This window comes from Hakea prostrata, chromosome 2 (genome assembly GCF_041222555.1).
Source record: "Hakea prostrata isolate BN-2017 chromosome 2, UWA_Hpros_2, whole genome shotgun sequence".
Taxonomy (NCBI): Eukaryota; Viridiplantae; Streptophyta; class Magnoliopsida; order Proteales; family Proteaceae; genus Hakea; species Hakea prostrata.
In genome coordinates, this window is record NC_142601.1 from 47,363,442 (window position 1) to 47,391,320 (window position 27,879).

The 27,879-nt window shown below is 37.8% G+C and overlaps 1 protein-coding gene, 1 long non-coding RNA gene and 1 pseudogene across 3 annotated transcripts in view; 2 read left to right on the forward strand and 1 right to left on the reverse strand.

Moving 5' to 3' along the window:
• Positions 1-72: 72 nt before the first annotated feature.
• Positions 73-7,389, forward strand: LOC149024532 (uncharacterized; annotated as a pseudogene). The gene is made up of 7 exons (XR_016171654.1): positions 73-2,094; positions 3,550-3,623; positions 3,694-3,838; positions 3,985-4,067; positions 4,159-4,312; positions 4,801-5,003; positions 7,309-7,389. The product of XR_016171654.1 is annotated as an uncharacterized LOC149024532 (transcript).
• Positions 7,390-7,439: 50 nt separating this feature from the next.
• On the forward strand, positions 7,440-8,169 carry LOC149024533 (uncharacterized). Its single transcript, XR_016171655.1, has 2 exons — positions 7,440-7,508; positions 7,917-8,169. It is a non-coding gene; the product is annotated as an uncharacterized LOC149024533 (long non-coding RNA).
• An 18,137-nt stretch (positions 8,170-26,306) lies between these two features.
• LOC149024534 (ABC transporter C family member 3-like) overlaps positions 26,307-27,879 on the reverse strand; it is a 29,304-nt gene continuing 27,731 nt past the window's right edge. Inside the window, 3 exon segments of the mRNA XM_089143490.1 lie at positions 26,307-26,395; positions 26,515-26,754; positions 27,170-27,233. Of these exon segments, the coding sequence (XP_088999616.1) occupies positions 26,307-26,395; positions 26,515-26,754; positions 27,170-27,233 (393 nt within the window).

A 27,879-nucleotide genomic window follows, 5' to 3' on the forward strand; every position in this document is an offset into this window, starting at 1 on the left:
CGATTATTTCTGAAGGAAAGTTGATGTGGTTCTTTAGTTTGTATCCATTCTCTGTCTCTCTGTCTCTCTTTCTCTCTTTTTGTTTTTTATTTTTTCCCCTGACGGCCAATTAAAGCTCAACCAAGAACCAATATTACTCCCCCACTTAGAACGAAGAGTAAATGGCTGTTTGTTATACTTTGTCTGTAAATGAATTTCAGAAAACAAATGCGAGTGCTGTAGTCCGATGCTAAAATGTAAGAAGCATTAACAGAGATGGCTAAATACTGGCCCTGAAAGATCAGTGTCGTTCAGGGCTTGGGGAATGCTAGGGCCATCAGGCCTCAAACTAATTCAAGGCTGAAAGTTCCCAACCCTAGCCCAACTTTAAGTGAAGACCAAAGGTCTAAACCCTGGCCCTTAGGACTGGAATAGTTTCAAGTTATGCCTCGTTCAGGCTTGGAGAATGCTAGGACCATAAGGCCAAACTTGCCCACTAGATGGAAAGATCGGCAAAACTACAAGTTTGTTGTAAATAGATAGGAACAGCTTCGAAAACATCAGAAGAAAGCCAGAAAGGAGTCCCGTCCTTTGGTGGTATCTCAACAGAGTCTGAGCACTCAATGGCGACGTAAAAGTAAACTTTCAAAGAGTAGGAGCTCCACAATGCTGATGGTACTTCCAATAGTCTGAGGCCTTAACCCTTCAAAAGGTGATTTATACAACTTAGTAGGGGAAATTTTCACTGCTCCCTTGAACATTCAACCCCCACAGAGATCAACGAATCAGAATGCATGCTATGCTTCGAGCAGTTCAACCAGTCATTAGGAACAGATCCAAAAATCCGGTGGAGTTACACATACAGGCCTTCAATTTATCCTCAGTATTTTGAGGCCAAAACTATTGCCTCAAAACAGTTAGAATAGGAAAATTTCTAAACAATATCTTGAGTTTGCAGACATTTTGTACTACATGTATCATTCTTATATAAACTAGCCTAGCTATCAAAGCCAAGAAAAAGCCAACCTCCTAGTCTTGGCTTGTCCCAGGAAACAGATGACCAATAATTGCTGATGTAAATACATATAATGCAAAGCTTCTGCTCAGTTTTCATCAGAATCATCAGATTCACTTCTCTCTGGCTCCCCAGTGGCATTGTTTCCAGTCCCAGGGACATCTGGCTTTGGAGCTGGTGCAATTTTCTTGGCTGTATTCCTGGCATTGTCAACAGCATCTTCATGCTCTACTGCTCCGGTATGTAAACTAACTACTAAAAGTCAAGGATCAGTTGCACAAACATACTTGCAACAACATGAATATGTGAGCGCAGGTTGCTCAATGACAGGCATGTGAATTGCATGACAATCATAGCAGTGGAGGACCAGCACCCAAAGCTACTGGATCCAAAATATGGAAAGAGATGGGAAAAGAAAACAGGGGAACTGAAGGGTTGCATTAGTATAATTTAACTATAAGGTTTCTAGTAGAAAGAGGAATGGAAAGCTAAGAGAAATTGAGGGAAAATTGCTTTCTGTTCCTTATTAATAATGAGGGGACTTGTTTAGTTAGGGGGCTCAAAGGTGATTTGTATTCATTTGAAATTTAAGGTAATTCACAAAAAGGGAAGGTGAACATCATAGCGAATTCAATTCACTTGGGGCTTAATTTGTTTCAGATGGTTAGAAATGATAGATGCTAGTATTTTATAAGCAGGGTAGAGTTTTAACCCCACTTACCATTTCCAGATATGATTCATAAGTGATAAATAATTTGACGGGTTCTTCAAAATGGAACCATTCATGTGGATCAAATCTTTCCCCAGGTGTACCATGAATAACTAGCTGTTTTGTCACTATTGGTTTTTGTAGAACTGCCAATTTATTGGATTATTTCTGTGCTTCCAATGATTTCAGGAAAGTGATTGAACATACAAGGAGAATACAGTTTTAGATTACAAGTATGGTGCATACAAGTAGAATACAGTTTTAGATTACAAGTATGGCAAAGGTTGCAGTTCCTGGTTCTTGGTCATCTAATTCTCTATCTTTTGAAAGAGATGCTTCAAAGCTTCAACCTGGTACCACAATGAAAAGGAAGACACCCTTGGAATTAAGAGTAATTTTCTAATCCATATTCTCTTTCCTGCCTTTATTTTTCTCTAGAGAGTGTCGGGTCTGTGGCTTGTTTTACCTATTGTTTGAAGGATGGACCTGTAGACAATTTGATCTCTTGATGGAATTCTTGCTCTTGATTCTCTCTCTCCCCTCCGCTCTACCCTTTAATTTGGGGAGGGGGGTGGATGGGGTTGTTGGTGACCTGGTCAGGAGTTGGTTCATTCCTGCAGCTTGCAAGTATGGCTTGTCCATTTAATAGTTTGATTTAGAGAAGTAGTAGTCGTGGTTGGACTATACCCTGAAATTGTACTTGGCAATTACTTTTATGCTACCACCACTGGTTCTTCTCATCTAATCTGTTAATTGTCATTCTTATTATCAAGCTAATATATTGGTGCATGCTTATGTGATGTTTGTGAACACTTGCCACCCAATTACTGATGCTCCATGTACAAGCATTTTTGGTTATATATTTAAATCTTCATTTCAAATAATCATGGTTTTGCCCCAAGATTTTCTCTGTTGTTTTTCAGTTGAAAGTTTCTCGTCTATGCTGGCAGTATGCTGAAATAACTGCTAACAGGATATCTCTATATTAATGGGTATATTGCAAACTGGAAGTACAGCTTTTGTAATATTTCTGAGGGGTGGGAACTAGCAGTTGCAAAGGATTCCTGTCAGCTTCAGTTGACCTGATTGTAGAAGCTGTGAATTACTATTTGAAATTTTGCCTACTGATTTAAAGTTTTGATCATATTTTTTTCATAAGTAAGCTTGTATTAGAAAGAGAAGAATTACATGCAGCCCCCTAGAATCCCACAAGGAGGGTGGAAACTCCAAACTAGGAGGTCATTCCCTCTTAACCATTGTCCCAAGCAGGTAAAAGCACCCAATTGCACCCTGTAAAACACATATGAGTCTGTATTCTTCTGGATCTGGTCTAGGAGCTCAGTCGGTGGCTCCTCCGGTCTCCACACTAGCTGCCCATTTTCCATTCTAATCTAATGCAATTACTAAAGGAATTTTGTGATTAACAGATGAGTTTTATCTATTTGACAGTTAATTTTTTTTTTATCATCTCTGTCAAAAAATTGTGTTTAGCATGAATTTGTTGGGTCCTGAAGTCTACTGCTAGGTTGTCAATTATATATATATATATATATATATATATATATATATATATATTTTTTTTCTTACAATTTTGGTTTTTCCTGTGCTAATTTTTTAGATTGAAATCTACAAGAAGCTTTGATTTAAACAGATATCAGATTAGGGATTTTCTGGTCATTCTTCTGTTAATTTTCTTGTCAGTCTTCTCAGTTTCTTTCTTGCACAAAAAATGTTGAAGTGAGGGAGTTTTTGTTTTGTTACTGAGAGTTGTTTTAGCATGTTTCACTTCTAATATGCATCAAAGGGACTTTCCTCATTGTTCTTTCATGTGTTTATACGCTAACAGGGTGAGCAGTTGAATCGAAGAAATTCCTCAGAGCATGTAGATGAATCTGCAGTTCCTTTGTTTGGGCATGAAAGGTAAGCTGTAAACCTTCTCTTTTATCATGCTTTTGTTGTTAATTTACTTTTTATTGACCTGCGCTTTTAGGAACAGTGATAAAACAGCTTGTGGGCTCAGGAAAACAGATTCTGTAAAGATTCCAAGATACATTGATACACGTGTTAATGATGTGTTTCCTGTCAGAAAATCTAGTGACAGATTCAGAGTTCCCTACGGAATAGAAAAGGCTAAGGTCAGTTGTGGTCCCTCCCATATGTTTGTATTGCTTATTCTTCTAATATCTTACTGCAGTTTTTCCATTTCTGGTCTTTTATCACAGTTTGTAATTATCCCATCATTAATGAGTCAATGAAAATATGTATATCTCACTGCCTGCAGGATAACTTTTCAAGTGATAAGCCTACCAGCTTGGAGAAGCTTCCTTCAAGTGTGGCTGCCTCTAGCAAACCACAACTCACATGGTATTCTTTTGTGATCTAAAAGGATTGAAGTGGTGATAAGTTTTAGACTGGTGTTTATACTTCTGATTCTTTTCTTCATCAACCATGACAGCTCTAGCAGTTTTGAAGGTTCAGGTGTGTCTGCCAAGGATAGCAGCACTCAAGCCCATTAGTCAACTGAAATTTATAGACACAACACATTTTGCACTGTTGCAGAGCTCTCTTCTGGCAATGAAAGCTTATCAGGCATGGCTACTGTTGATATGGTATTTTACCCTCCTCTCCACCCTCCCTCCCACACGCACAAAAAAAAAAAAAAAAAAAAAACACACACACACACACGCACATATATATCTTCACTTCAGTCAACAATTAATTACTATTTCAATCTTAGATTATAGCGTTTTAGTATGAGGACCTTTGGTGCAATTTGGAAGGTTGCTCCATTGTGACTCGTGGGTTTGAGTCTCTTTGGGAACAGCCTTTCCGCAAAGTGGGGCTGAGGCTTCGTACATTATGAACCTCCCCAGCCACTGGAGTTGTGGGAGCCTTACGACTGGGTAGTGTGTTTGCGCTTTCTGAGAAGATCATCCTTTGTGTTTCAGTCAAGTGCCCACTTGTTGAATGCTTGGTTTACGGTTTGAAGTTTTGGAAACAGCCTCTCTGGAATCAATCCCTAGGCCTTTCTTAACGCGAGAGCCTTGTATTGTGCACTGCGTACAGCAAGATAATGGTATTTTAATGCTATTTGTAGGATAAAGCATTTAAAGGACTGGTTTCTCATGAAACCTCTGCTGTTTCACATCGAACAGATGATTCTAAGAAAAAGTTTGGTGACGTTCCATCTATCCAATATGGGACTTTTGTTTCTGAATTCCACATTCCTGTTCAGAAGGCACCTCTTGATTTTACATTGAAAACTTCAATGCGGTTGGTCTCGTCTTCCTCAGTCAATCGGTAAGTGTATTGAACACAAACTTTAAGAATTACTTCTAGTTCTAGTATAGTCTGTTTCTCATATTTCATGGTTGAGAATGCTCTCTTTGCTTGAAATGTTGAAAAGACTACTAGCTATAGCAATTTATTTTGGCAAGCTCCATAGGTGTCAACCTTGCTCCTTATGCATGAGGTCCATTCTTGGCATCTCATCACTTGTTACCCACTACAAATTTGTGTGCCTTTTATGATTTTACCTTTGACTGCTATATTTGTAATAGAACCTTAGCCTTTATTGGTTTAACCATTGTTGGGTTTGAGTCATAGTTGTCAAGGCGACAAAGTGAGGTGAGGCGATAGAGTGACAACAAAAACCAAAGTGACACCAAGCAAGGTGCCAAGGCAACGCTAGGTTGCCTTGACACGAAAAAGAACCAGAGCACCAAGGCGTTGCCTTGACAACTATGGTTGGAGTGCCCTTTGGTTGCACAAACATAGCCTACTCTTTTATGTCTATAATAGTTTACTGCATGATAATTCTTCTGTTTTTACTTCTATCTTGCATAGAAGAAAAAAATTAAGAATCTTTTTGTTAATATGGTTCATTTTTTGGTTTTTGGAAATTAATTGGGACGAAATGTTGCTGCAAAATAGAAAATAGAAAAAGGAGATCAAATTCATAGCATATTTATCCTAGAAATAAAACATAAAAGAGAATAACTTTTTAATGGACGCATGGTTAGGTTGATAGGCAGAGCATTAATTTCATTTCCACAATAAGAAACCAACTCCAATGCATTTTCAACCACCACCACTACCTCCGTCTCCACTATCTCTATCAGTGCCTCTATCTCCACCATCACGACTACTGCCACCTCCACCAATTGTAGTAGCTGCCGCTACCATTGGTCCATAAGGACCATAACCCCCACAACCCCACCAACTCTTTGCCATCGCGACTCCATCACCGCCACCACCACCTTCACACCAAAGACCATCAGTCCGACACTGCCTTGGTGCCACCATGTCCACCACTTATAACACAACCAGTGCCACCACCACCACCACTGCCACTACCACCACTACCAATATCAACAACACCTGCACTACTTCCACTTTCACCAAATGTATGGGTATCTAGTGGCTTTTTGAAAATTTTTAGAAGTCCTAAATACATAAATAGTAATGCATAATGAACATGATTTTGTTTCTTTTCCGGCCTAGAAATATAACTTATTACGTGTCGGTACACATTCTATTTGCCTAGAAAATCTGTCCTAGAAACAAAAATACAAAAAGTGGGCTAGCTTGGTTAACCAAGTTGTTTAATAAGATTATGAGCATGAGGAAAATACCTGATGAATGAAGGAGAAGCATCATGGTTCCAATTAACAAAAATAAAGGTTATATCCAAAGGTGCAGTAACTAAAGAGGCATCCAAATGATGAGTCATACTATGGAGTTATGGAGAGAGTAATTGAAACCCGTTTGATACAAGTAACCACAATTACGGATAACCAATTTGAAAGATCTACAATGTAAGGTATTTACCTTATTAGGGGACTTATGGAAAAAGTTTATTCATTGATCTTATTAATTCATCTGAAATGTTGTGTTACTATGTTGGAACTGATTTAATGATCATAAGAACAAGAAGCTGCAAGGCTTCAGAAATATACAAAAGGGCAATGTATAGTCTAGGCATTCTTTACACTTAATCTCAATGGATACTCTACCTTTACTCTGTTTGTTCCTTCAAATAAAGTGCTGTGCAAATGGCAGTACAAACTTTTGTTAGAAATTGCTGCAGGCTGAACAAAACATTGATTTCTTTTCTTCCCTTTTTAACGTATATTTAATTTTAAAGTTCTGCTGTTAATCTGATTTGGATGAACTGAAATATGGTAAAATAGTTTCCCACCTCTAGATCCTTGTAGCAGATTTTGGACACCATATTTTTGTTTTTAGGGACAAATCTGTTTTCTTCTGTTTTGATACCCCAAGGAACAGGTATACTGTTCTCTGTTAGAACTTTACCCAATTTGCAGGTCAATCCATCATGGTAATCTAGCTTTGCTTTCTGGGTGTAGATTCCCCTCCTTAAGAGCGCCCCCCCCTTTTTTTTTCCCTTCTTTGGTAATGAATTATTTATTCACCTGCAAAAAAAGTCATAAGTTCCGCTAGTTCATGCAGTTGTGCCACTGACCGAGCAATTAGCTAGAGATCTAGTGTAGTTCAAATTGTAAATTATGAATGGAACTCTTATACTTCTTATTTCCGTTGATATATCCTGCTTGGATAGCCTATCATTACCATTTTCTTGTAGGTGAAATGCTGGGAGACGAATAGAGCTGATACTGTCGCTTTCCCTGAAAGAGCTTCCCATACTGATGGCGGTGAATCCTATCATGATTCATCAGCTGGAATCTGCTATAGTATTGAAATCAAAGACTCGTTCATTCCCCCATGGGTTATCAGTGGAGTATGTGCGGCTATGGGTTCTGAAGGAAGACGATTTGAGGCAAGGTGCATAGATTCTTTAACTTCTAGTATTGTAGAATTTGATGGATAAATCTTTGGAAATTGGGTAGTTCCTTCAGTTGGTATGTAGTCATACGACAAGGATGAATATTCCTTAAAGATTTATTCGAAAGGAGGTTTGAATTCTTTCTAGGATAATCGCAGGAAAGCATGCATAGTCCTCATCGCTTCCAGACTCCAGAAATCCAGTGGGTTCATACTTTAATAGCCAGAAACTATGATATTTATGGCTGCGTGTATGTTGGATTGTGTGATGGGAGATGCTTTGACATGTAATTTTCCAGTTGGCTCCACATATACATTTAATCTGATAAGCTTCTCTATACATTCATATTGGTGTCTCACCTGCTCTAATTTGCAGAGGCTTATATATTGCTTCTTGTGAATATGCAGTTTTACAACTGAACCTCTCTCAATTGGCTTAAATGTTGCTCTTGAATCTGTTTCCTGCAAATCTGATCCTCAAACAGAAAGTGAAGGCCTGCTGGAATGCACCGATGCCTTCGGTGTCCCAGAAGCAATGATTGATCCTCGTTTGCACTCTGGCGTGTTACGTGGCCTCAAGTATAGTGATGGATCTTATACTGCTTCTCTTTTACCTGTATGTCTTGTTCTCAGCGAGCTTGCATCAAAGATGCTGTATTGAGCTGCCATTATGGGGTAAATTTTGTTGCACTGTTCAATTGCAATTTCCTACATAGGGTTTAAATGGTTTAGCTAATCTAAATTTTATAAGTGTAAAAAATCTAAATTTATGATAATAAATGAACCTTTGAGCAATTGGTTTTTATCAATTGACTATTGAATCATCAACCCATGTTTCAAACATTGATTGAATCAGAGTATCAAAATGATTATCACTTAACCATATTTTAACATGATTAGTGATGCTAATGAAGTGAAGATTCTCTTTGTTGGTGCATCCAGCTGCATGTCCTTGGTTGTATCTGTACTTATGGGGGTAAGACGATCAGAACCTTATCTGTATCTTGACGGGTTATGTACTGAAACCTCAGCACAATTGTGCTTTATCATTTCACATCTCTGTTTAGCACATTGGGGAGAATCAAGGTATGAAGGGTGAAAACCCAGTGCAGAAGGCTTCTGTAGAAGCAGAATCCGGGGGAGAATTCAAGTATTCCTATGGTATATGATACTTCCCAATTATTCATTTCCAGCGTCTTTCAATGGTAAAGTTGGGTACTGTATCAACACAAGTCTCCCATAATTTAATGGTGAATAAATAATTTCAAAATTAAGTACTCTATGTAGGGACTGTCTTTCAAGTTGGTGTCTTAAATTACTCTACAAAATAAAATCACAATTTTCTTCTTGGTTATGGCATCTAATAGGGATGATCCGTAACAGTTCAATATATAAACTCATAAAAGGATCAAATATTATTAAAGATTTAAATTGTTTATTTAATCAAATTGGATGATGATTATGGAAGTTAACATTACTTAGGTTTAAAAATTGACTTCCCTAACCCTTAATTCCCTTGCAATCAAACGCAGCCTTTGAGGTGGTGTGGTGGTTAATGAAGAAATGCCACTGTAGAACCTTGCTTCTGTTGATATACTCGTTCACTTTGCCTTGTGTGACAGAATTTCCCCAAGCAGGAATTCTTGGCTGGTATAGGACTTATGGGTAATTTAAATAGTTTATGGTATAATATTAGTTGGACGGAAAAAAATTTATCTAAGAATTTAGGAATTGGTAATTATTTTAGGGCCTGTTTGGTTACATGAGTCTGGAGATTTCAAATATCTAGAGATTTCGAGTCTATAGATTTCAAATCTATGGAGTTATAATTTATAAAATTAGATGATTGGTTGTGGAATGAAATCTGTAGATTCATCCTAAAAAACTATTGATCGACGTGATTTTTGTGAATGTGCAAATGTATAGCTTTTTTGAAATCTCTAGATTTCACCCCTTATCCATAAATCTACAGATTTACGTTTTTAGTGTAAAAAAGTGAATCTCTAGATTTCATGAATCTAGAGATTTTTACAACCAAACGGGTATAATTCTCATATTCATGAATCTAGAGATTTGAAATCTCTGGATTCATGTAACCAAACAGGCCCTTAAAAAATAGGATCCATTTAACTAAAATTTCAAAATATGCTATGAAGTAAATCTTTTTGACCATCTGAAAAATTTTCCCTTATTTTGGATCATTCCAATCAATCCATGGCTTCAAGGTTCTTGTCTTCTCTCTACATCTTTTCTCTCCTCCTAATTCCCGTACTTTTCTTCTTCACATCTCATGCATTTGTTGCCAATTCAACTACGTTAATCTTGAGACAACTTGTGACTCCACCCTATATCATGACTACTGTGAATTAGTGCTATCATCTACTGAATCCTTCACTCTACAAGATTACACTCGAATTGCAGTCAGCAAGTCCCTTTCTGCAGCAAAGCAGTTCTTGAACATGGTCGACTTGTATCTTAAAAACTAGTCTTCCTTAACAACCATTGCAGCCCTAGAAGATAGGTTACTCACATGGGTACAGGTGGGACAGATCTCCATGTCCCTTTAATAGAAGTATGAGACCCATCTCAAAGGGCGTCCAGATCCTTGCACCTGGCTGCACAATGCACCTAACTTTTCCTCTCATAGCTCACTTGACACAGCATTTGGGAAATCAATGCATACCTGGAGCTTCCCATTCTTCTTTATGACCGAAACAATATTGGATAACCATTCCACGTACCGTGACATTCGGGTGAAGCCAACATCTAGTAGATGTTTAATTTCGTCTTTGACTTTCATGATCATGTTAACAGATATTCGTTGTGATAGTTGCTTGTAAGGCTAGAACCCCTCTTTAGTGGGCAAGCGATGCTCGACTTTAATGCTTCTGATGAGATCGGGCATCTCTGAGCAATCCCAGGTCATGAAGCAGTCCTTGTTTTGTTCTAGGACACACACAAGAGTCTATTTTAAAAGTCTCTTCCAGAAGTCCACTGACATATATGGGTTTTTACTAGTCTTGACTCTTGCGTGCCTAGATTTACCTCAACCAAAGGGTCCTGGACTTTGGCTAGGCTATCTTCCAACGTGGGCAGCACTGCTACTAAATCCGTTTATCTAAATCTTGGTTTGTGTGTCCTTTGTCTTTCCCACTTGTAAGATGGTAGCTTGGGCCAACTTCTTCTGTATGTGAGAAATGGAGACTCTTCTAAAGATACTCTCTAGAGCTTCCCTTGACCGATCTAGGGTCATGACTCAACGTCCTATGATTTTTCATTGGACACACCTACATTTAAAGGTCCAACTAGAGGAAAGGTGTTGCTACCCGCTAGCATAGTCGCCTCAACCACCATTATTGTTGGTTGTCCAAAGTGATAAAATCCTCAATTGGATTGGTCCCACATCCTTATCATACAAACGTGCATCCATGTGGCTTGCATTCATGAGGAAAGGATGCGAATTTGCCTTAACCTCTTGAACCGTCCCATCCTCCATCCACATGATTAGTGTTTGATGCAAGGTGGATGGAATACACTTGTTGGCATGGATCCAATATCTCCCTAGCAAAGTGTTGTAGGTGGCATTGGTAGTCATCATGAAGAAGGCCGTCATGCTTCTCCTCTCTCCAACGCTGATATCTACTAGAAAGACACCCCCAAGGGTGGAACCATTTCCTAAGAAGTTTGTAACTTCCATGTCTCTTGGAACTAGATCCTCTAAGTTCTTACCTAACATGGGGAGCATGCATGCTAGCAAGATGTTAACCATTATGCCATTGTCAATAAGAACCCGTACAATAGGCTTCCCATTAAACCAACCTTAATGTATAGAGGTTGTAGGTGCTTAGTCATTTCTTTCGAGGGAACTAGAAAGCCCGCAACCACCTGACTTACAATGGCCACTACCAATACTTCCTTTTCTTCCATTGATTGTTTGGGGGGGGGGGTGAAGGTCCCAAAATCATTGGCTATTGGAACTCTTCATCTACGTCGCTAATTTCTGCATCCCAATCAAAATTTGACTGAAAATATGAGGGTAGAACGTATACTATATTGATTGTAGCACTTTCCTTGAGTCCCAAAACCTCTTGTAAGAACTCATAGAAGTTGCTGTTTTACTCAGTGTTGGAGAATCCTAGGCTTTGTGAACCTTCTGGTGATGCTAGCTCATTCTTGTTGTGTCTATACCTTGAATCTACATCCCCAACTTTGGATTCCCCATCCTTGAATACTTCGTTGTTAGCCATACTGAGCACATCATCCTACTTCTACAAATGTGTGATGCTCTTTTCTCCTCAGGTTCTCTATCATCCTTGCGCATTGTGTCTCAACTTTGGAGTCATGTATAGGTTGATTATTGCTGGACTAAGACTGAGAGACCTTAGGTTTGTTACCCAAGATCACCATTCGGCCTGTTGACTTCTGAAGGTCTTGAATGGTCACTCTTGGGGGGGAGACCTTGCTACTTCAGCACATGTCATGGGTTTTTGCCTCTCATAGTATTGTTGACTAGGACAATTTTGCCCTTGTTCAGCTTGAAATGCCCTTTTGTTGTTACTCATCCTCCACTTCTTAGCTTTGGTCATTCTTTCACCATCATAGAAGAACTTTTCCTGATGCAATCGTTGCCAATCCTAATCATGCACATCATGCTTTACCATATGTCATTTTCTGTCTCGGTCATGGTTTACAATATTGTGTATTGGTTGAGTGATTTTAAGAGACGTTTTAGATTGTATCGTATTGCATCGTATCGCAAATATGTATCGATGGCTATGGAATTGAATAGAAATGATCAAAACACATATATTATAGACCTGCTTAAACATGTGCACTTCATAACCACCAAACTTGACACCTCTTAAAATTGGATTTTATTCATGAAGGAAATTTTGTACTGTGAATTAACTCTATAATTAACAAAATATACCTTATACAGAAGAAGGATATGCCTCAATATTGAAGGTGGGTGGGAGGCTTCATTTATCGAGGAATTTTTGGGTTTGGGTCCATCAGTGAAATCGATTCAGAATTTTAGAGGTTAATTTTTTACATTTGTTTGAAATTTTATTGGTGTACTGATCTCAATGAAACTTTTTTTCTTTCTTTTGGATGTAAAAGTCTTAGAAGGCTGCGAAACTAAAATTTAATGGTTTAGAGTCGGTATTGAAATTATCCATATCCAAAACAAATGCAATTTATCCTAAGTCGATCCCTCCTAGTTTGATGAACTTCTGGAATCAGTCATTGATAAAAGTTGATATATGATGACCCACCAAGCTTATGCTGTTTAGCAGTTTTGTGAGTTTTTCTTTTCCACTCCATGGCTTCAATCTCAAGGTCTTAGACTTCTTCCCTTCCATCAACTCCTTCACAAACTCTTTCTGTAAATTAGTTTTTTGCTCCAAGAAGAAAGGCCAACAGATCAATAGTGCACCCCTTTCTTTCTCCTTCTGCAACTCGTTATGAGACATGAAAGAACCCATCTTCCCTCCTTTTGAGGTAGTTTGTTTCAATAGTATCGTACTGTACCGTTTCGTATAGTTTCTCATCGTATTGGCCGATACATAGAGATGCGTGGGAAACGATAAGAAATAATAAATTTCTAGAGACGTATTTGCTTGTATTGTATCCCAAACCTACAATACCAATACTTATTGACAGATATGAACCGATAGGTGCCGATACCTTAAACCTTAGTCTCGGTTCATTTTTGGGACCTCAATCCATCTACTATCGAAGATTGGGGTCTTGTCGTCTAGGCTAGAAAATACCATCCTTTCACTAAGTGGTCTTCTGGCAAGGAGCTTTTCTTCCATGAGTATTTCTTTGAACTTTGCCGTTCACCAAATGTCTTTTGGTCCTGCTTGCCCCTTCTTGCTTCTTGCCATGTTATGCTTGTTTTGCATCCTTTGCTGAGCACAAAATTTGGACAGTAGTAATGGAAGCTCCTTGTTCAGGACGTACTCATAATTTAAGCAAACTCCCCATTGAAACCTCCTTCTTGTGGAAAACCTCCTCTCATAGTCACAAGTTTCCCCCTAACTCGTGCTCATTTGTTATGAGATTGAAACCCTGTAAGTCTTCCTTCCTGATTTCCCTGTAGTCCCTCTCATTTTGCCTTCCTTCACTTTGCCCTAATGGCTTTGAAGCCATCACCTTGTTTTTGTTCCGCGATCTCACACTCTTTTTGTAGTGCCACTCATTGTATTTACTTCAGTGAATGGGTCTTCGTTGTCTAGCATTAATCCTTTTCCTTTCTCAGGAAACTTCAACTTTTCGTCCTTAATCTCTTTCTACAAAGCATTTTGCAACACAAAACATTGATTATTAATATGCATAAGTGAATTATGCCACTTGCAGTACTGTTTCTCCTTCAATTTAGGGGCTAGGGGAATCTTATGCCCCACACTTAGCTTAATCTGTCCCTCCCTCAATAAATAATCAAAGATAATCTCTATCGTGGAGGTATCAAAGGAATAATGCTGTCTTGCAGCCTTAACAATATCAACATCCTTTCCTTTATTTGTAGCGGGCATCAAGTACTTGCAAGTGAAAGGTGTTTTACTCATAATGTTGGCAAGACTGGCCTCATAGTTATGGTAATTAGCATAATACAAGGGATTCTAAACCTGGGACCCCAACAAGTCACTAGGCCTCTCGCTACGGTAATTGGTCCTAATGACGAGGCCTTCTTTTGTTCCTCTTCCATTAATGGTACTCATATCTCATAGCCTTCTTTTGTTCCTCTTCCATTAATGGTACTCATATCTCATAGCCTCGGACAATAATTGCCCCAAGTTTGTAAACCTCTGGTTAGCGAACCTCTTCCTAAGGTCCAAGGTTATACTGTCTAGGGCGATTGCCACAAACTCACTCTTTGGGAGTGCTAATGTGCACCTACACCTCAGGGCCTTCAATGCTTGTTGAAGGTCAATCAAGTTAGTTATGTGAACCGGAGGTTTTGCTACATAGAATTGGGTGTGAAATTTATCATCCATGTCTTGCCAATTGAAGATCAAATTGGCAAGAAGGTTATAATACCAAGTGAAGGTTGGTCCAAGTGAATGAGTTAGGGAACAATCTTAGCTCAAGTATGTCAAGTATGTCATCCCCATTCACAAGGCCGCATTACTCGAGGAACTGTGCAATGTGCCTTGCTAGATATATTGTTCTCCCCAGAAAACTTGGTAAACTAAGAGACTTTAAAGTTCTATCCCAAGTCTATTTGGTCATACTCTTCCAGATAAGGCTTCTTATAAACATGCCACATCATGGGGCCGGTATGTAGGATTGATCTGATCTTGTATCAATCGAATGACACCCTCTCGGTTAATAGGACCACCTTGCTGTCCCTATTGAGGCCAAAAATCACGACTATCTTGACTCCCCTTTGAGGAAAAGGGTCCACATTTATTGGCAAGGGGGCTCTTTCTAGGAATCCTGGTGGATTTGCCACCTATTCTGAAATGGGTTAAAAGGAGGATAAGTGTTGTGACGGCCTCTTGCACTTTGCAAATCAGGAATTTGACTTGCCCCTAAAGGCACAACATTTCCCCTCGAGGCCACTCGAGGAGGGCCATAAGGATAGTTTACTCGTGTGGGTGGCCTTGAAGGCTGCGCCATTGGATTATTGTATATGGAGGGGAACTCCGGCCTAGGGAAGGCCTTGATGCCGGAAGCTTCTACCCTACTCAATGCTGCCAAGGCATCCACTTGACACAATTGGGGCAGAGACTCCTCTATCTGCTGAAGTTCGTTTTCTCAACTGCATTGCCCGCTGGTTGTCACATTGTGAGTCTGCCAAGCCTTGATATAGCGTTTTGAACATGTCTTCTAGAGAAACACCGTTAGGGCAATGAGTTGCATTGACATTATTCTCTTTGCCTGATTCATTCCTTACAAGAGAAAAATTGTGATTTTGTTATTCTGCAATTATCACCATTCGTGTAGTTAGCATCATGACTGACGTCCCACCGGTGTGCCAAAAAGATGTTGGTGCAATTTCTTCTAGATTTGCAATGGTGTGCGAGGGTTTGTAATTAACCCAAGCGAAAGAGAGATTATCAGCCTGTTGTGGATTTTACCTGCCTTGTTGTATTGAGGACTTTGAAAGAAGGCAACTCAAACTCAAGGGAGGGGTTCCTTCTTAGCAAACCAATACCATTCTATACTAAGGCTATAAAAATAGAAGAACAAAATCTACTTTACGATAACTAAGATAAAAGTGATAAGTGTAAGTTGTCATTGATTGCCCTTTCTAATTAATTTACATTGCTATTTATAGACAGAGAGAGTAAATTACCCATATATAGAAACTTCCTATAACTACTCCTAGGATAATCTCCCAATCTCCCATCGTCTGGGAGAGATGAGAACATTTACAATTCGAAATCCATAAACTATGGGATAATCAATGCGATTGGATTGGGCCTTTTGTCTTGACTTGGATAAACTTGCTCGCATCCTGGACTAGCGTTGACTTGGTTGCCCCTTGGTCCGGGTTCATTGTAGAACTAGATTTATCATAATTACCAATTCTCAAGGACTAACAATCATATACCTTAAATTTTTTTTTCCTGGCCAATTCCTCTTATAATTAAATTTCTAAAATTTTCCCTTCTACAAAGTTTTCCTTCCATGGTCTTGCATATGAACGTAAAATCTCAAAAATTGATTCCTAGAATGATGTTTATTTCAAATTGTGGGCGGGATAGATCCCGGCAAGAAAACCCGTGGGAAAAAAGACAGAACGAGATCCACCAAAACGGAACGGTTTATGGGTGGGGTGAAACCGAGTTTCAAAAAGCTTCATTCCATCACAAAATCCGCGATCAAATAATTTTTAGGTGTCCACAATTTCATTCCACAACCAAACATCTAATTTTTATTTAACTCCATAGTTTAAATTTTGTTTCAAATCTCGATATTTGAACCCGCATGTAACCAAACTGCAACCTTAAGAGATGTTATATTAGACTTAATCTTGACCTCAGAAACTTAGGATTAGGTTCTTTACACACAAAAAGGAAAAAAGTTAACCCATAAATTATAAAAACTGGCTCGAATTTATTAAAAAAAAAAGAATAAACTCTTCATTAAACGTGTGGATAGGGAAGGTCTCATTTGGATTAGGGATGAAAATAGTAAAATAAATTGGAATAAATGCAACAATGATCGTGAGGACATCAAGCAACAATAAAGGAGAGTCATACTCGCATTGATGCTAAGTTTTCTAAACTTCTTCTTATGGCATGCAAAAATTGGGAAAGGACTTAGTGAAATGCTTGGATGTGTATTTTGACTATGGTAATTTTTATCTGGATTAGCCAATGATGGAATGTTAAAGCGGTTAAAGGCCTAACTTTCCTAAGGGAGGTCTTGAGTTTGCACCCATTTGGCGGCATTAATATAAAAAGCATCCATTCGGCGACATTAATATAAAAAGCTCCCCTGACGATGTAATCGAGATGCGCCCAAGCTAGCCCGGATGAACCTCAGATCCCCAAAAAAAAAAAAAAACTTTCATCTAGACCTCTAAAGTTTGTCCAAGTCATTTTTGATCCAAATAAAATAAAAATTTGCATCTACCTCTCCTAAATTATAAAAAAGCATCAATTAAGGATAATTGATAAATTGTATTGTTTATGACCAATACCCTTACAACCATTTTACCTTATTCATATCATGTCATCACAATTAGTCTTTAAAGTATCCCATCATACTATACGATACTTGTTGATACGTATCCATATTTGACCAAATCAATACGATACATTTCAATACGTCTCTCCATTGAATTACACTAAAATACATTAAGAGCGATACATGACCATATATCTCTTAAAATCACTGATACCAATACTTTAAACCTTGGCTCAAGCAATCCTCAAAGCGTTTCCCATTCTCACCTCCAAACAATTTCCCTACTTGCGGCACCAAGAATGCTTCAGGGCAGCTTAAGGGTTGAAGTCCTTATACCACAATAGCAATAGACAAGATCGGAGGTCTCGGTTGGTTACAAAAGCTGGATTCCTTTCTCCTGCAATGCATTCTCCAGATTACTAACGCAAGTCTCGGAATCGTCAGGTAGCGCAGGCATGTCATATCCACGCGGGCAAGACTGGGCAGCAGCGATTCTGTTTCAGCCCTGCGCTTGCATTTGTGTTATCGGCCTTGGAAGCGCTGCAAGAGAGGCTGATCGAGTGGAAGAGCCGGTGAGGTCGGATTGTTCAGGTCTCATTGCCACCGGTGGAGGCGGAAGGAAGAAATGGAGGGATTCTATTTTGTAAATTTATGAATTATTAAACCTATAAATGTAAATTTAAAAAGTATATATGTATATGATTTCCATTGTCAATCTAATCAGTTTAAACCTTGGCTTGGGCAATAATCTAGGTTTTCCACTCTTGCTGGTTGTTCCAGGTGCTTTAACTCACTTTACCAAATTGCATAATCAGAAGCAGCAGCAGGTGTTTTGATTAATCGGGTCTTTGTGCCCAACAAACAAAAGGGGAAGTGCTGGTGGAGGCCGGAGGAAGAAACTCAGAATTCCATTATAATTTATTAAATTTTAAAATATGTTTTTACACATATACTTGCTTTTTAAATTTTAACTATTGGATCGTGATGACATTATTCAAATCTAATGGTAGAATAAATGTAAGAGTATTTTAGTCATGAAAATGACAATGTGTCCGATATTTTTGGATAGCTAAGGAGAGGTAGATTCAAAGTTTGATAATGACTTGGACCAAACTTAAGAGGTCTAGATGAAAATTACTAAAAAAAAAAAAAAAAAAAACTGAAATAAAGTAGGAAGTTTGGTTTAAGCTTTTGTAAAGCGAGTAACTTAAGAGGTAACTTTTTGTTTTATTATTTTTAAAATTTCATGAGGAAATTAAAAAGAAATACATTAAGGCATTGAAACCTCTATATATCCTGAAGAGGCGTCCCCTGGAGCAAACCCTACTTATTCCCTCAAAAGCACAGATCTAGCTTACCTTCGTTCTCAATCTCAATTTCAAAATGAAGCTTTTAGTTATATTGATTGGATTTTTTATAATTGTATCATTCAAGGTAAGAAAAAGGAGGCCCCCCTTCCTTTTTTTTTTTTTTTTTTTTCACTTTAATTTGGTTATTGCCGACTTTTTCATTTTTCTTAATATTTTTTTATTTAATTACCCCCCTCCCCCAATGAGATTGCAGGGTTCTCATGGTGATAATGCCTTCTCAAGATATTGGAAAGAGCATATTGGTTATGCTTTCCCTCCACATTGGTTAGCTGCAAAGGCTTCTCCATTAAGTCTTCATCAAGTGGCAATATTTATGAAACTTATGGAAGAAAACAAATTCACTTCCCATCTTCATTCATTTTGCGAGCAGGCTAATGTTGCTTGCTCTATGAACACGCTTGTGAAGAAGACAATGGAAGACACAAGCTTACCACCAATTGCCGAGTGGATTGTTGATCGAATAGTTTATGAACTCACTCCAAGTGGTGTGCCTCTATCAATTGCAAGCCAAGGGGGATTGCCATTTTTTCGGGAGTCAATGATTAAAGAGGGCAGTTTTATGCCTATCCCTGATCTAAGAGACCCAATGTCATATAGATCATTCTTGCCTCGGCCTCTAGCATCAAAAATCCCATTTTCCTTTGCCCGGATTGAAGAATTAAAGAAGCTTTTTGGTGTGGTGGATGAATCAAACATGGAGTGGTATATTCAAAGCACGCTTGAGATATGTGAAAAGAGTCCCATTCAAGGTGAGCAGAACACTTGCGTGACTTCTGCTGAGGATCTTATCGATTTTGTTGTTGAGAAATTACAACACCGTGTAGACATATGGAGTAGCGAGAGTGTTGAAGGATCGTATGAGAATGCCACTATTGGAGCCTTGAAACTCATCTATGGAAACTTCTCAGAAGCACCACTCATATGTCATAGTCAACCATTCCCATTTCAAGTCTATTATTGCCATCTTTTACAGAATGTGAAACTATATGCGGTTGATATACATGCTCAAAAGAAAGTGAATCATGCAATTATGGCATGCCACTATGACACATCAATTTGGAGTCCGAATCATACTGCTTTTAAGATGCTAGGTTTTGGGCCGGGCCTAATTGAAGTTTGTCATTGGATAAATGAGAATGTAATGGTATGGACAAAGGCTTCAGGTTGAGTAGCACTCAAATATAAGATTATCTCCAGTTTTCTAGTTTTTATTTATTTGATACTGCTTATGCTATTTGAAGTATAAATAATGATCTGTTTTAAGACACTACTGAGGAATTATCTTTACTATAGTCCTTTTTTTGGTGGATGGCATGCCAAAGACAGAATTAAGAATTAAGTAATAGTTGTATTGCTTTTGTATTCTAAAACATCCCTTTGAATTGCACTTCAATATATAACTACTATGCAATAGCGATAGGAGGATGTACTAGCAAGCCCAATTTTGTGCTGTGTATGTGTTAAATTGTATTGGGTCGGCTCATAACCCGTACCTAGGTAGAGAGGGTAAGGCGGTGGAAATAAGCCTATAAATTGTGGATCGTTGTAAAACCCTAAACTTAATGAAAACTAAAGCAACCTCCTTTCTCCCGTGGACGTAGGCCTCTGGCCGAACCACGTTATCTCCTCTTGTCCTTATAGATCTCACATCTTTTTCATTGATCTTATATTTGATTATACATTTAACATGGTATCAATCAAGGTTCTCGATTTGTCCCCTCTTTAGCCGCTGCAAATTTTTTTTTCTTTCTCTCACCGTAATCTCTTCATTTTGCTGCAAAATTTTTTTCTTTTGGCTACTGTGGTTTCAATTTCTTTTTAGGCTTTGTTGGCGCAAATGCCATGGCTTTGTTGGCGAAGACGTCATATTTTATTCCATTTGCATTGGAATCGGTGATTCCAAATCCTTCTGGGCGATCCTCATATTTTTATTCGGTTGGATCCATTACAAAGCATAAGAGCCAAAAGGAAAGATTCGATCCTCATATTTTATTCGATTGGATGCATTGCACAGCATAAGAGAAAGAAAAAAAAAGGGAAGCTAATCTTCTCATATTTTATTCGGTTGGTAATATCTTAGTTTGGAACAAACTCAAAGTTCTTTGTTTTATTTGAAGCTGATTGTGGCTGCCACATATCTTCTTGGCTAGTTTGTCTTTTTTGGTTTTTTTTTTTGTTGCAAAAGATGGCTGCTACTTTGGATGCTTCTACATCTGCCATTGAATCCAGTGGTTATCATTCATCTTATTATCTCCATCCTTCTGATAATCCGGGTATCACTCTGGTCACTCAAGTCCTCAATAGTGATAATTATCATACTTGGTGACGGGCTGTGCGGATGGCTCTCTCTGCCAAGAATAAAGTTGGTTTCATTACTGGCACCTTATCTAAACCTTGATCCCCACATTCTGAGGTTGATGCTTGGATTAGGTGCAATGACATGATCTTATCTTGGTTACTTAATGTTATTTCTCCAAAGATCTTATCTTCAGTGGCTTTTATTGATACGGCCTATGATCTTTGGAATGATTTGGCAAAGCGTTTTACTGAAGGGAATGCTACTCAAATATATCACTTGAAACGGACCATTAGTAACCACACTCAAGGTCAGTCTTCTATTTCAGTTTACTTTAATAAATTGAAAGCTCTTTGGGATGAGTTGGCTTCACTTTCTATCATTCCACAATGCTCTTGTGGGGCCTTAAGGGAATTGACAACATTACAGCACGCCAAGAGGGTATTTCAATTCTTGATTGGCCTTAATGATAGCTACTCTATTATTAGTTGTTAGATTTTGACCATAGAACCTCTTCCAAATATCAATAAAGTATTTTCTATGGTTCTTGAAGAAGAGCGACAACGAGAATTGTGAATTACTCATTCTGTGCTTACTCATCCTGATGTTGTTGCCCTTGCGGCTACTTGCAATAATTCAAGCCATGTGAGTCATTTTTCTGGCCCTCATCGACCAAGACCTAAATGTGATCATTGTGGAAGTGAAGGGCACTTGAAGGCTCGTTGTTATAAACTTCATGGTTTTCCTCCTAGAGTGCTAGATTCAGGTTCCTCCTCATCAAGTGTTGCAACTTTTACAAAGTGGCTCCTAGCTCTAGCCCATCTCTCACTACAGAACAATACCAACAGTTTATGCAATTTGTCAATAATGGAAGCCTGGAAGCCCTTAACCTTCTGCTAATCTATCTGGTGAGTCTATTTGTTGTTCCTCCATTTTTTCATCTCATTGGATCATTGATACATGTGCCACCAATCATATAACCCACTATTTGTATATTTTAAATAATGTTCTACCTTATGCTTATTCTAGACCTATTCGCCTACCCAATGGTACATCTGTCCTAGTGACTCATGAAGGGACTGCTCCCTTATCTTCTTCTATTCAACTTCATGATGTGCTTTATGTTCCTGATTTTCATCATAATTTATTGTCTATCAGTCAACTCACCAAATCTCTGCATTGTGCTACTATTTTCTTTCCTGATTTTTGTGTTTTTCAGGACCTCACCACGAAACGAGTGATTGGGATTGGTGAAAAGCATGTTGGTCTCTACTTTTATCGTGCTCATGGTCACTTTGCTCCCTTTGTTTCCCAAATTTCACATAATTTTGACATGTGGCATTGGCGATTAGAGCATCGGCGATTAGGGCATCCTTCTCATTTTCCTCACAATTTTTTTTATCTCAAATTAATTTTGATGTTACCATTTCACCTCAACATTGTGATATTTGTCCTCTAGCTAAACAATCACGTTTACCTTTTCCAATGCATGTTGAACGGAGTAATTGTCATTTTTCTCTTTTCCATTGTGACATATGGGGTGATTTTTCTATTGCTTCTTTTTCTAGTGCTTATTACTTTCTTACCATTGTTGATGATTATTCTCGATGTACTTGGGTTTTTCTTATGCGTCACAAGTCTGAAACTCAATGTCTTCTTAAAATTTTTAGAGCAAATTGCACTGGCATCCTATAATGGAGGCCTTAAAGCACTGACACCCCACTTTATGTTTAAAAAGTACAAAGACCCCAAAATTGGATTTTCATAGGATATATTTGTTCAATTTGTCATTGAAAACCTTTTAGATGCTATTTATTGTAATGATATTTTTGAAAATCAACAGTTTTTAAATGTTTTTAGTGATAAATTGTGACAAATATATCTAATAAAAATCCAATTTGGGGGTCTTTGTGCTTTTTAAACATAAAGTGGGGTGTCATTGCTTTAAGGCCTCCATTTTGGGGTGCCAGTGCAATTTGCTCAAAATTTTATTGCCATGGTAAAAAACACAATTTAATTACCTTGTCAAGAAAATTCGTAGTGATAACGGTCTTGAGTTTCTCTCTCTTCTCTCTCTTCTTACTTTAATGAGTTGGGCATAATTCATGAACGTAGTTGTGTTGCTACTCCTTAACAAAATGGAGTGGCTGAATGTAAAAATCGAGATATCCTTGAGGTTGCTCGAGCTTTACGTTTCCAAGCACATCTTCTTTTAACTTTTTGGGGGAATGTGTTCAAACTACAGTTTATCTCATTAATTATCTTCCTACCCCCTTGTTAAAGGGTAAAACCCCAAATGAGCTTGTGACTAGTGTTTCACCTAAGTATTCTCATCTTCGTGTTTTTGGTTGTTTATGTTATGCTAAGAATTTAACTCCTCATCAATCTAAGTTTTCTCCACGTGCTATTCCAGGCATTTTTGTTGGGTATCCATATGGGCAAAAGGCATATTGTACTTATAACCCTGTCACTCGTAAGATATTCACTAGTAGGGATGTCATATTTCATGAGACGGTATTTCCATACAAGCATGCTACCTTCTCTCAATCCATTCCTTCTCCCCACTCCTCTTCCCCACATGTCCTTCCTTGTCCTGCAATTGATGATACCGTATCCCCTCCTCATCCTGCTCCAACCCCATATTTAATAGAACCACACTTTGAGGATCCTAGAGTCCCTCTTCGTCATAGTACTCGTCCTATTCACCCTCCTCCTCTCCTCCAAGACTTTCAATGCAATGTTGCTTCACTCCCTTCTTGTCCTTATCCACTCAATAATTACCTCTCATATTCGGCTTTTTCTCCTACTTATCGTGCTTTCCTTTCTAGTATTTCTATTGATTCTGAACCTCGTTCCTTTGTTGAGGCTTCCCACAATCCCAAATGGTGTGCTGCCATGGCTGATGAGATTAGGGCTCTTGAGCTAAACCATACTTGGAGCTTGCAACCTCTTCCCCCTGGTAAGTTCGCTATACAGTGTAAATGGGTACACAAAATTAAATATTGAGCTGATGGTTCTATTGAATGCTACAAGGCTCGTTTGGTTGCCAAAGGATTTACTCAAATTGAAGATGTGGACTATCAAAAACATTTTCCCCTGTTGCGAAACTAGGCACCGTGCAATGCCTCCTTGCTATTGCTTCAATTAAAGGTTGACCTCTTTTTCAAATGGATGCTAATAATGCTTTTCTTCAAGGTGGTCTAGATGAAGAAGTTTACATGTCTTTGCCACCTGGTTTTTCTCGAAAGGGGGAGATTTATAATTTGGTTTGTCATCTTCATAAGTCCATATATGGTTTAAAATAAGTTTTTCGCAATTGGTTCTCTAAATTCATTTTTGCTCTACAACTTGCTGGATTCAAACAATCATTGGTTGATTACTCTTTGTTTGTATCTTCTAGTGGGTCTAGCATCACTATTGTTTTGGTTTATGTGGATGATATAATTATTATTGGAAACGATCAAGTTGCCATCAATGCTTTGAAATTGTTTCTTAATAGTCGCTTTCATATCAAAGACTTAGACATTCTCAAATTCTTTCTTGGCATTGAGGTTGCTCGATCACTTAAAGGTATCTTCCTTTCTGAAAGGAAATATACCTTGGAGATGCTTAATGACGCAGGTCTACTTGGATCCAAACCCATTAATTGTCCTATGGAGTTAAACTTAAAATCGAATAGTGAAGATGGTGAACTTCTTCCTACTCCAACAAAATATACAAGACTTGTTGGAAGATTGATTTATCTCACAGTCACTAGACCTGATATTGTTAATGTTGTGCAAGTTCTTAGTCAATTTATGGAGAAACCCAGAAAGCCTCACTTGGATGCTGCATTTCGAATTTTACGCTATTTAAAATCTTGTCCAGGGAAAGGCATTTTGTTATTTTCTGCTAGCAACCTACACATCAATGCTTATTGTGACTCTGATTGAGCAAGTTGTGCCACTTCTCGTTGTTCTACTATTGGCTATTGTGTTTTCATTGGATCAAGTCCTATCTCTTGAAAGAGTAAAAAGCAATCAAGTGTTTCTTGATCTTCTGCTGAAGCAAAATATAGATCAATGACCACGACAACTTGTGAATTGACTTGGTTGCGCTATTTACTTAAGGATTTAGGAGTAATGCATCCAGAACCTATGGATCTATTTTGTGACAATAAAGCAGCTATACACATAACTGCAAATCTAGTCTTTCATGAGCGAACAAAGCATATTGAGATCGATTGTCATGTGATTCGTGAAAAACCTCAAGCTCGGCAAATTCAAATGGTTTATGTTCCTTCTAAGCATCAAGTGACAGATAGTTTTACTAAAGCTTTGAGTCAAGAACATTATCATTTTCTTCTTAGCAAGTTGGGTGTTCATGATGTTCATGCTCCAACTTGAGGGGGAGTGTTAAATTGTATTGGGTCGGGTCATAACCCGTAACCAGGTAGAGAGGGTAAGGCGGTAGAAATAAGCCTATAAATTGTGGATCGTTGTAAAACCCTAAACTTAATGAAAACTAAAGCAGCCTCCTTTCTCCCGTGGACGTAGGCCTCTTGTCGAACCACATTATCTCCTCTTGTTCCTTCTAGATCTCACATCTTCTTCATTGATCTTATATTTGATTATACATTTAACATGTATGATTTTTTCTACGACCCAATAAATCCCTTTTGGTTAAAAGGAGATAGGGAAGGAAAAGTAAAAGAAATATTATTTCATGTTTATTTAAAATATCAATGAAAATTTTGTGGTGGCTATAGTTCACAGACTCATGCAAAAAATTAATACTAAAAATTTCATAAAAAAGCACATGAAAGTAAAAGTTGATGTCCTGTGTTTTGTAATATTAAGCAATGGAAATTGGATGTTTAGTACTATTTAGAAGTGACCTGTGCCATTGTCATGAAGATACAATCGAAAACGAGCAATTCAGAATAACACCAAGAATTGGAAACAGCAATTTAGGCATAGAAATTCTAACAAAATTGTTATTTTAGGTTACACTTCAAAAGGTTACGTGGCAGTTTCAAATACATTGATTTTTAGAAAATTTGTCTTAATTGGTCACCTGCCAAGTTTTAGACTACTAATTTTTATTTATTTTTTTTGGGTAAAAGTTTTGAATAGTAAGCATAAACTTTCTAATGTGCTGACAGATCAATTTTAGTGTTTTCTGCTGTCCATAATATTTTTAATTGAAAATTTACTCAATTTTGAATATATTCTACTATTTTCTCCTGTGCCTCTAGCATGCTAGATATTTTTGGTAACCTTAAAGTGTCAGCAGACTACTGAGTCATATTCAAGTTTTAAAAAACAGTGCTTGAACTAATAGATATTCTTTTTTGACACCCAACATTTCAAAGGAATGCCAAAGCTAACTCAGTTGATTAGAGGCAGCTGTACTCTCACTACAAGTTTTTTTTTCATACCTAAAGTAAGAATAACCTCTCTATAAATACTTTTGTCATCCAAATTCACTTATCCAGCCTTGTAAAAATTATGAACTAAATCTTTGAGTATATTCTCTGACAAGCTTTGCGAATGATGACGTCTTGATTTCTAACAATTTAGTTGGGAAATCATATTCTAAGGTCTTGGAAAAAAATTGATTAGATTATATAAACAATAGAAAAGGAGGATAGGGCATAGTACTGAAGTCAACTTAAAATTTATCTGGTTTTGATGCATAATTATAGGCTACTTACCATTATCAAGGAAGAGGACCAAATCCATATCAAGAATTGACGTTATCCTATGTGCGATTGTGATGATGGTACACTCTGAGAATTGTTGATGAAGTGTTTGTTGAATTAGATAGTCAGTCGTAGTATCCACTGAAGCAGTAGCTTCATCAAGTACAACCACTTTGCTCCTCTTAAGTAATACCCGTCCTAAGCAAACTAGTTGCTTTTGACCCATGCTCCAATTCTCTCCATTCTCAGTCACTACGGTAGTTGCCATATGGAAAATGGGTTAGCCATTAGCACTTTAGAATTATATTTTCTATCCCCATCCCTTATATATACAAAGCACCTTTGTTCCAAAAAAAATAAAATAAAGTAAAATGTTGCCAACATAGAGTTGCTCGATTGGTAAGACCAACACCTCTTAGTGATTTGGTAATGACATTTATAATATCTCCATCCCCTATATAGAAAAAGTGCCGTTGTGCCAAAAAAAAAAAAAAATTTTCTAGGACTTCTCTTCCCTTTTTCTTGTAAAGAAAAGGGTTAGCTTTGGGATATTGAACTGTAAACTAAGTCCGATATATCATAAGATCCTGCATTTAATCATAGGCAAAATTATAGGCAAAATTATGTCGAGATACTTATAAAGTGAATACAAGAAGAAATGTCTAACCTGTAGAATCAAGATTTATTTCCTTCTTTCTAATTTCATCACTAAGATGACATTCATTTAAGACCTGAGACAACAAAAAGTCCACATCAACTTACAGAATGCTATATATTTAAGATGACATAACATTTATAAGAGAATGGAAAGCAAATTATGAAATGAACAAGCAAGAAGTGCCAATTGGAAACAAAGATAACAGCAACAGAAACAATGTTCTCAGGATGTAACCAAGAGAATTGCTTAGGTTAAACTTGCCCCAAAGATGATCCTTTAAGTTCAATGTAATAATTATAGGATCTCAATAGACAGAATTTGAAAAATTGAATAAGAACTGAAAAGAAGACCCTAAGAAAGTGTTGGTAATACATCAAAAGTAATTCAATTCAATTAATTGATGGGGAAAAAATTCCTTACCTGAATTCGCTTTCCCTTACTTGAAGTATTCGCAGCGGAAGTCTAGATCCACGTTCTCGCTCCACCACCAAAGGTTTACCGGCGAGATTCCTCAATCACAGGGAAAGGGAATAATATCCACAACCCAAATGCCGTGGATTAATGGAATGAAGATCGAATACTAGCAAAGAAGAAAATCTAAGCCTGCGATTCTTAGAGAAAGGGAGAGAGAGATGGAGCCGCCGTTTCTCAGAGATTCGCTCGTGCGAATGAATCACTCGTACATGCTCACTAATGCGGTGGTTATTAAAATATATAAC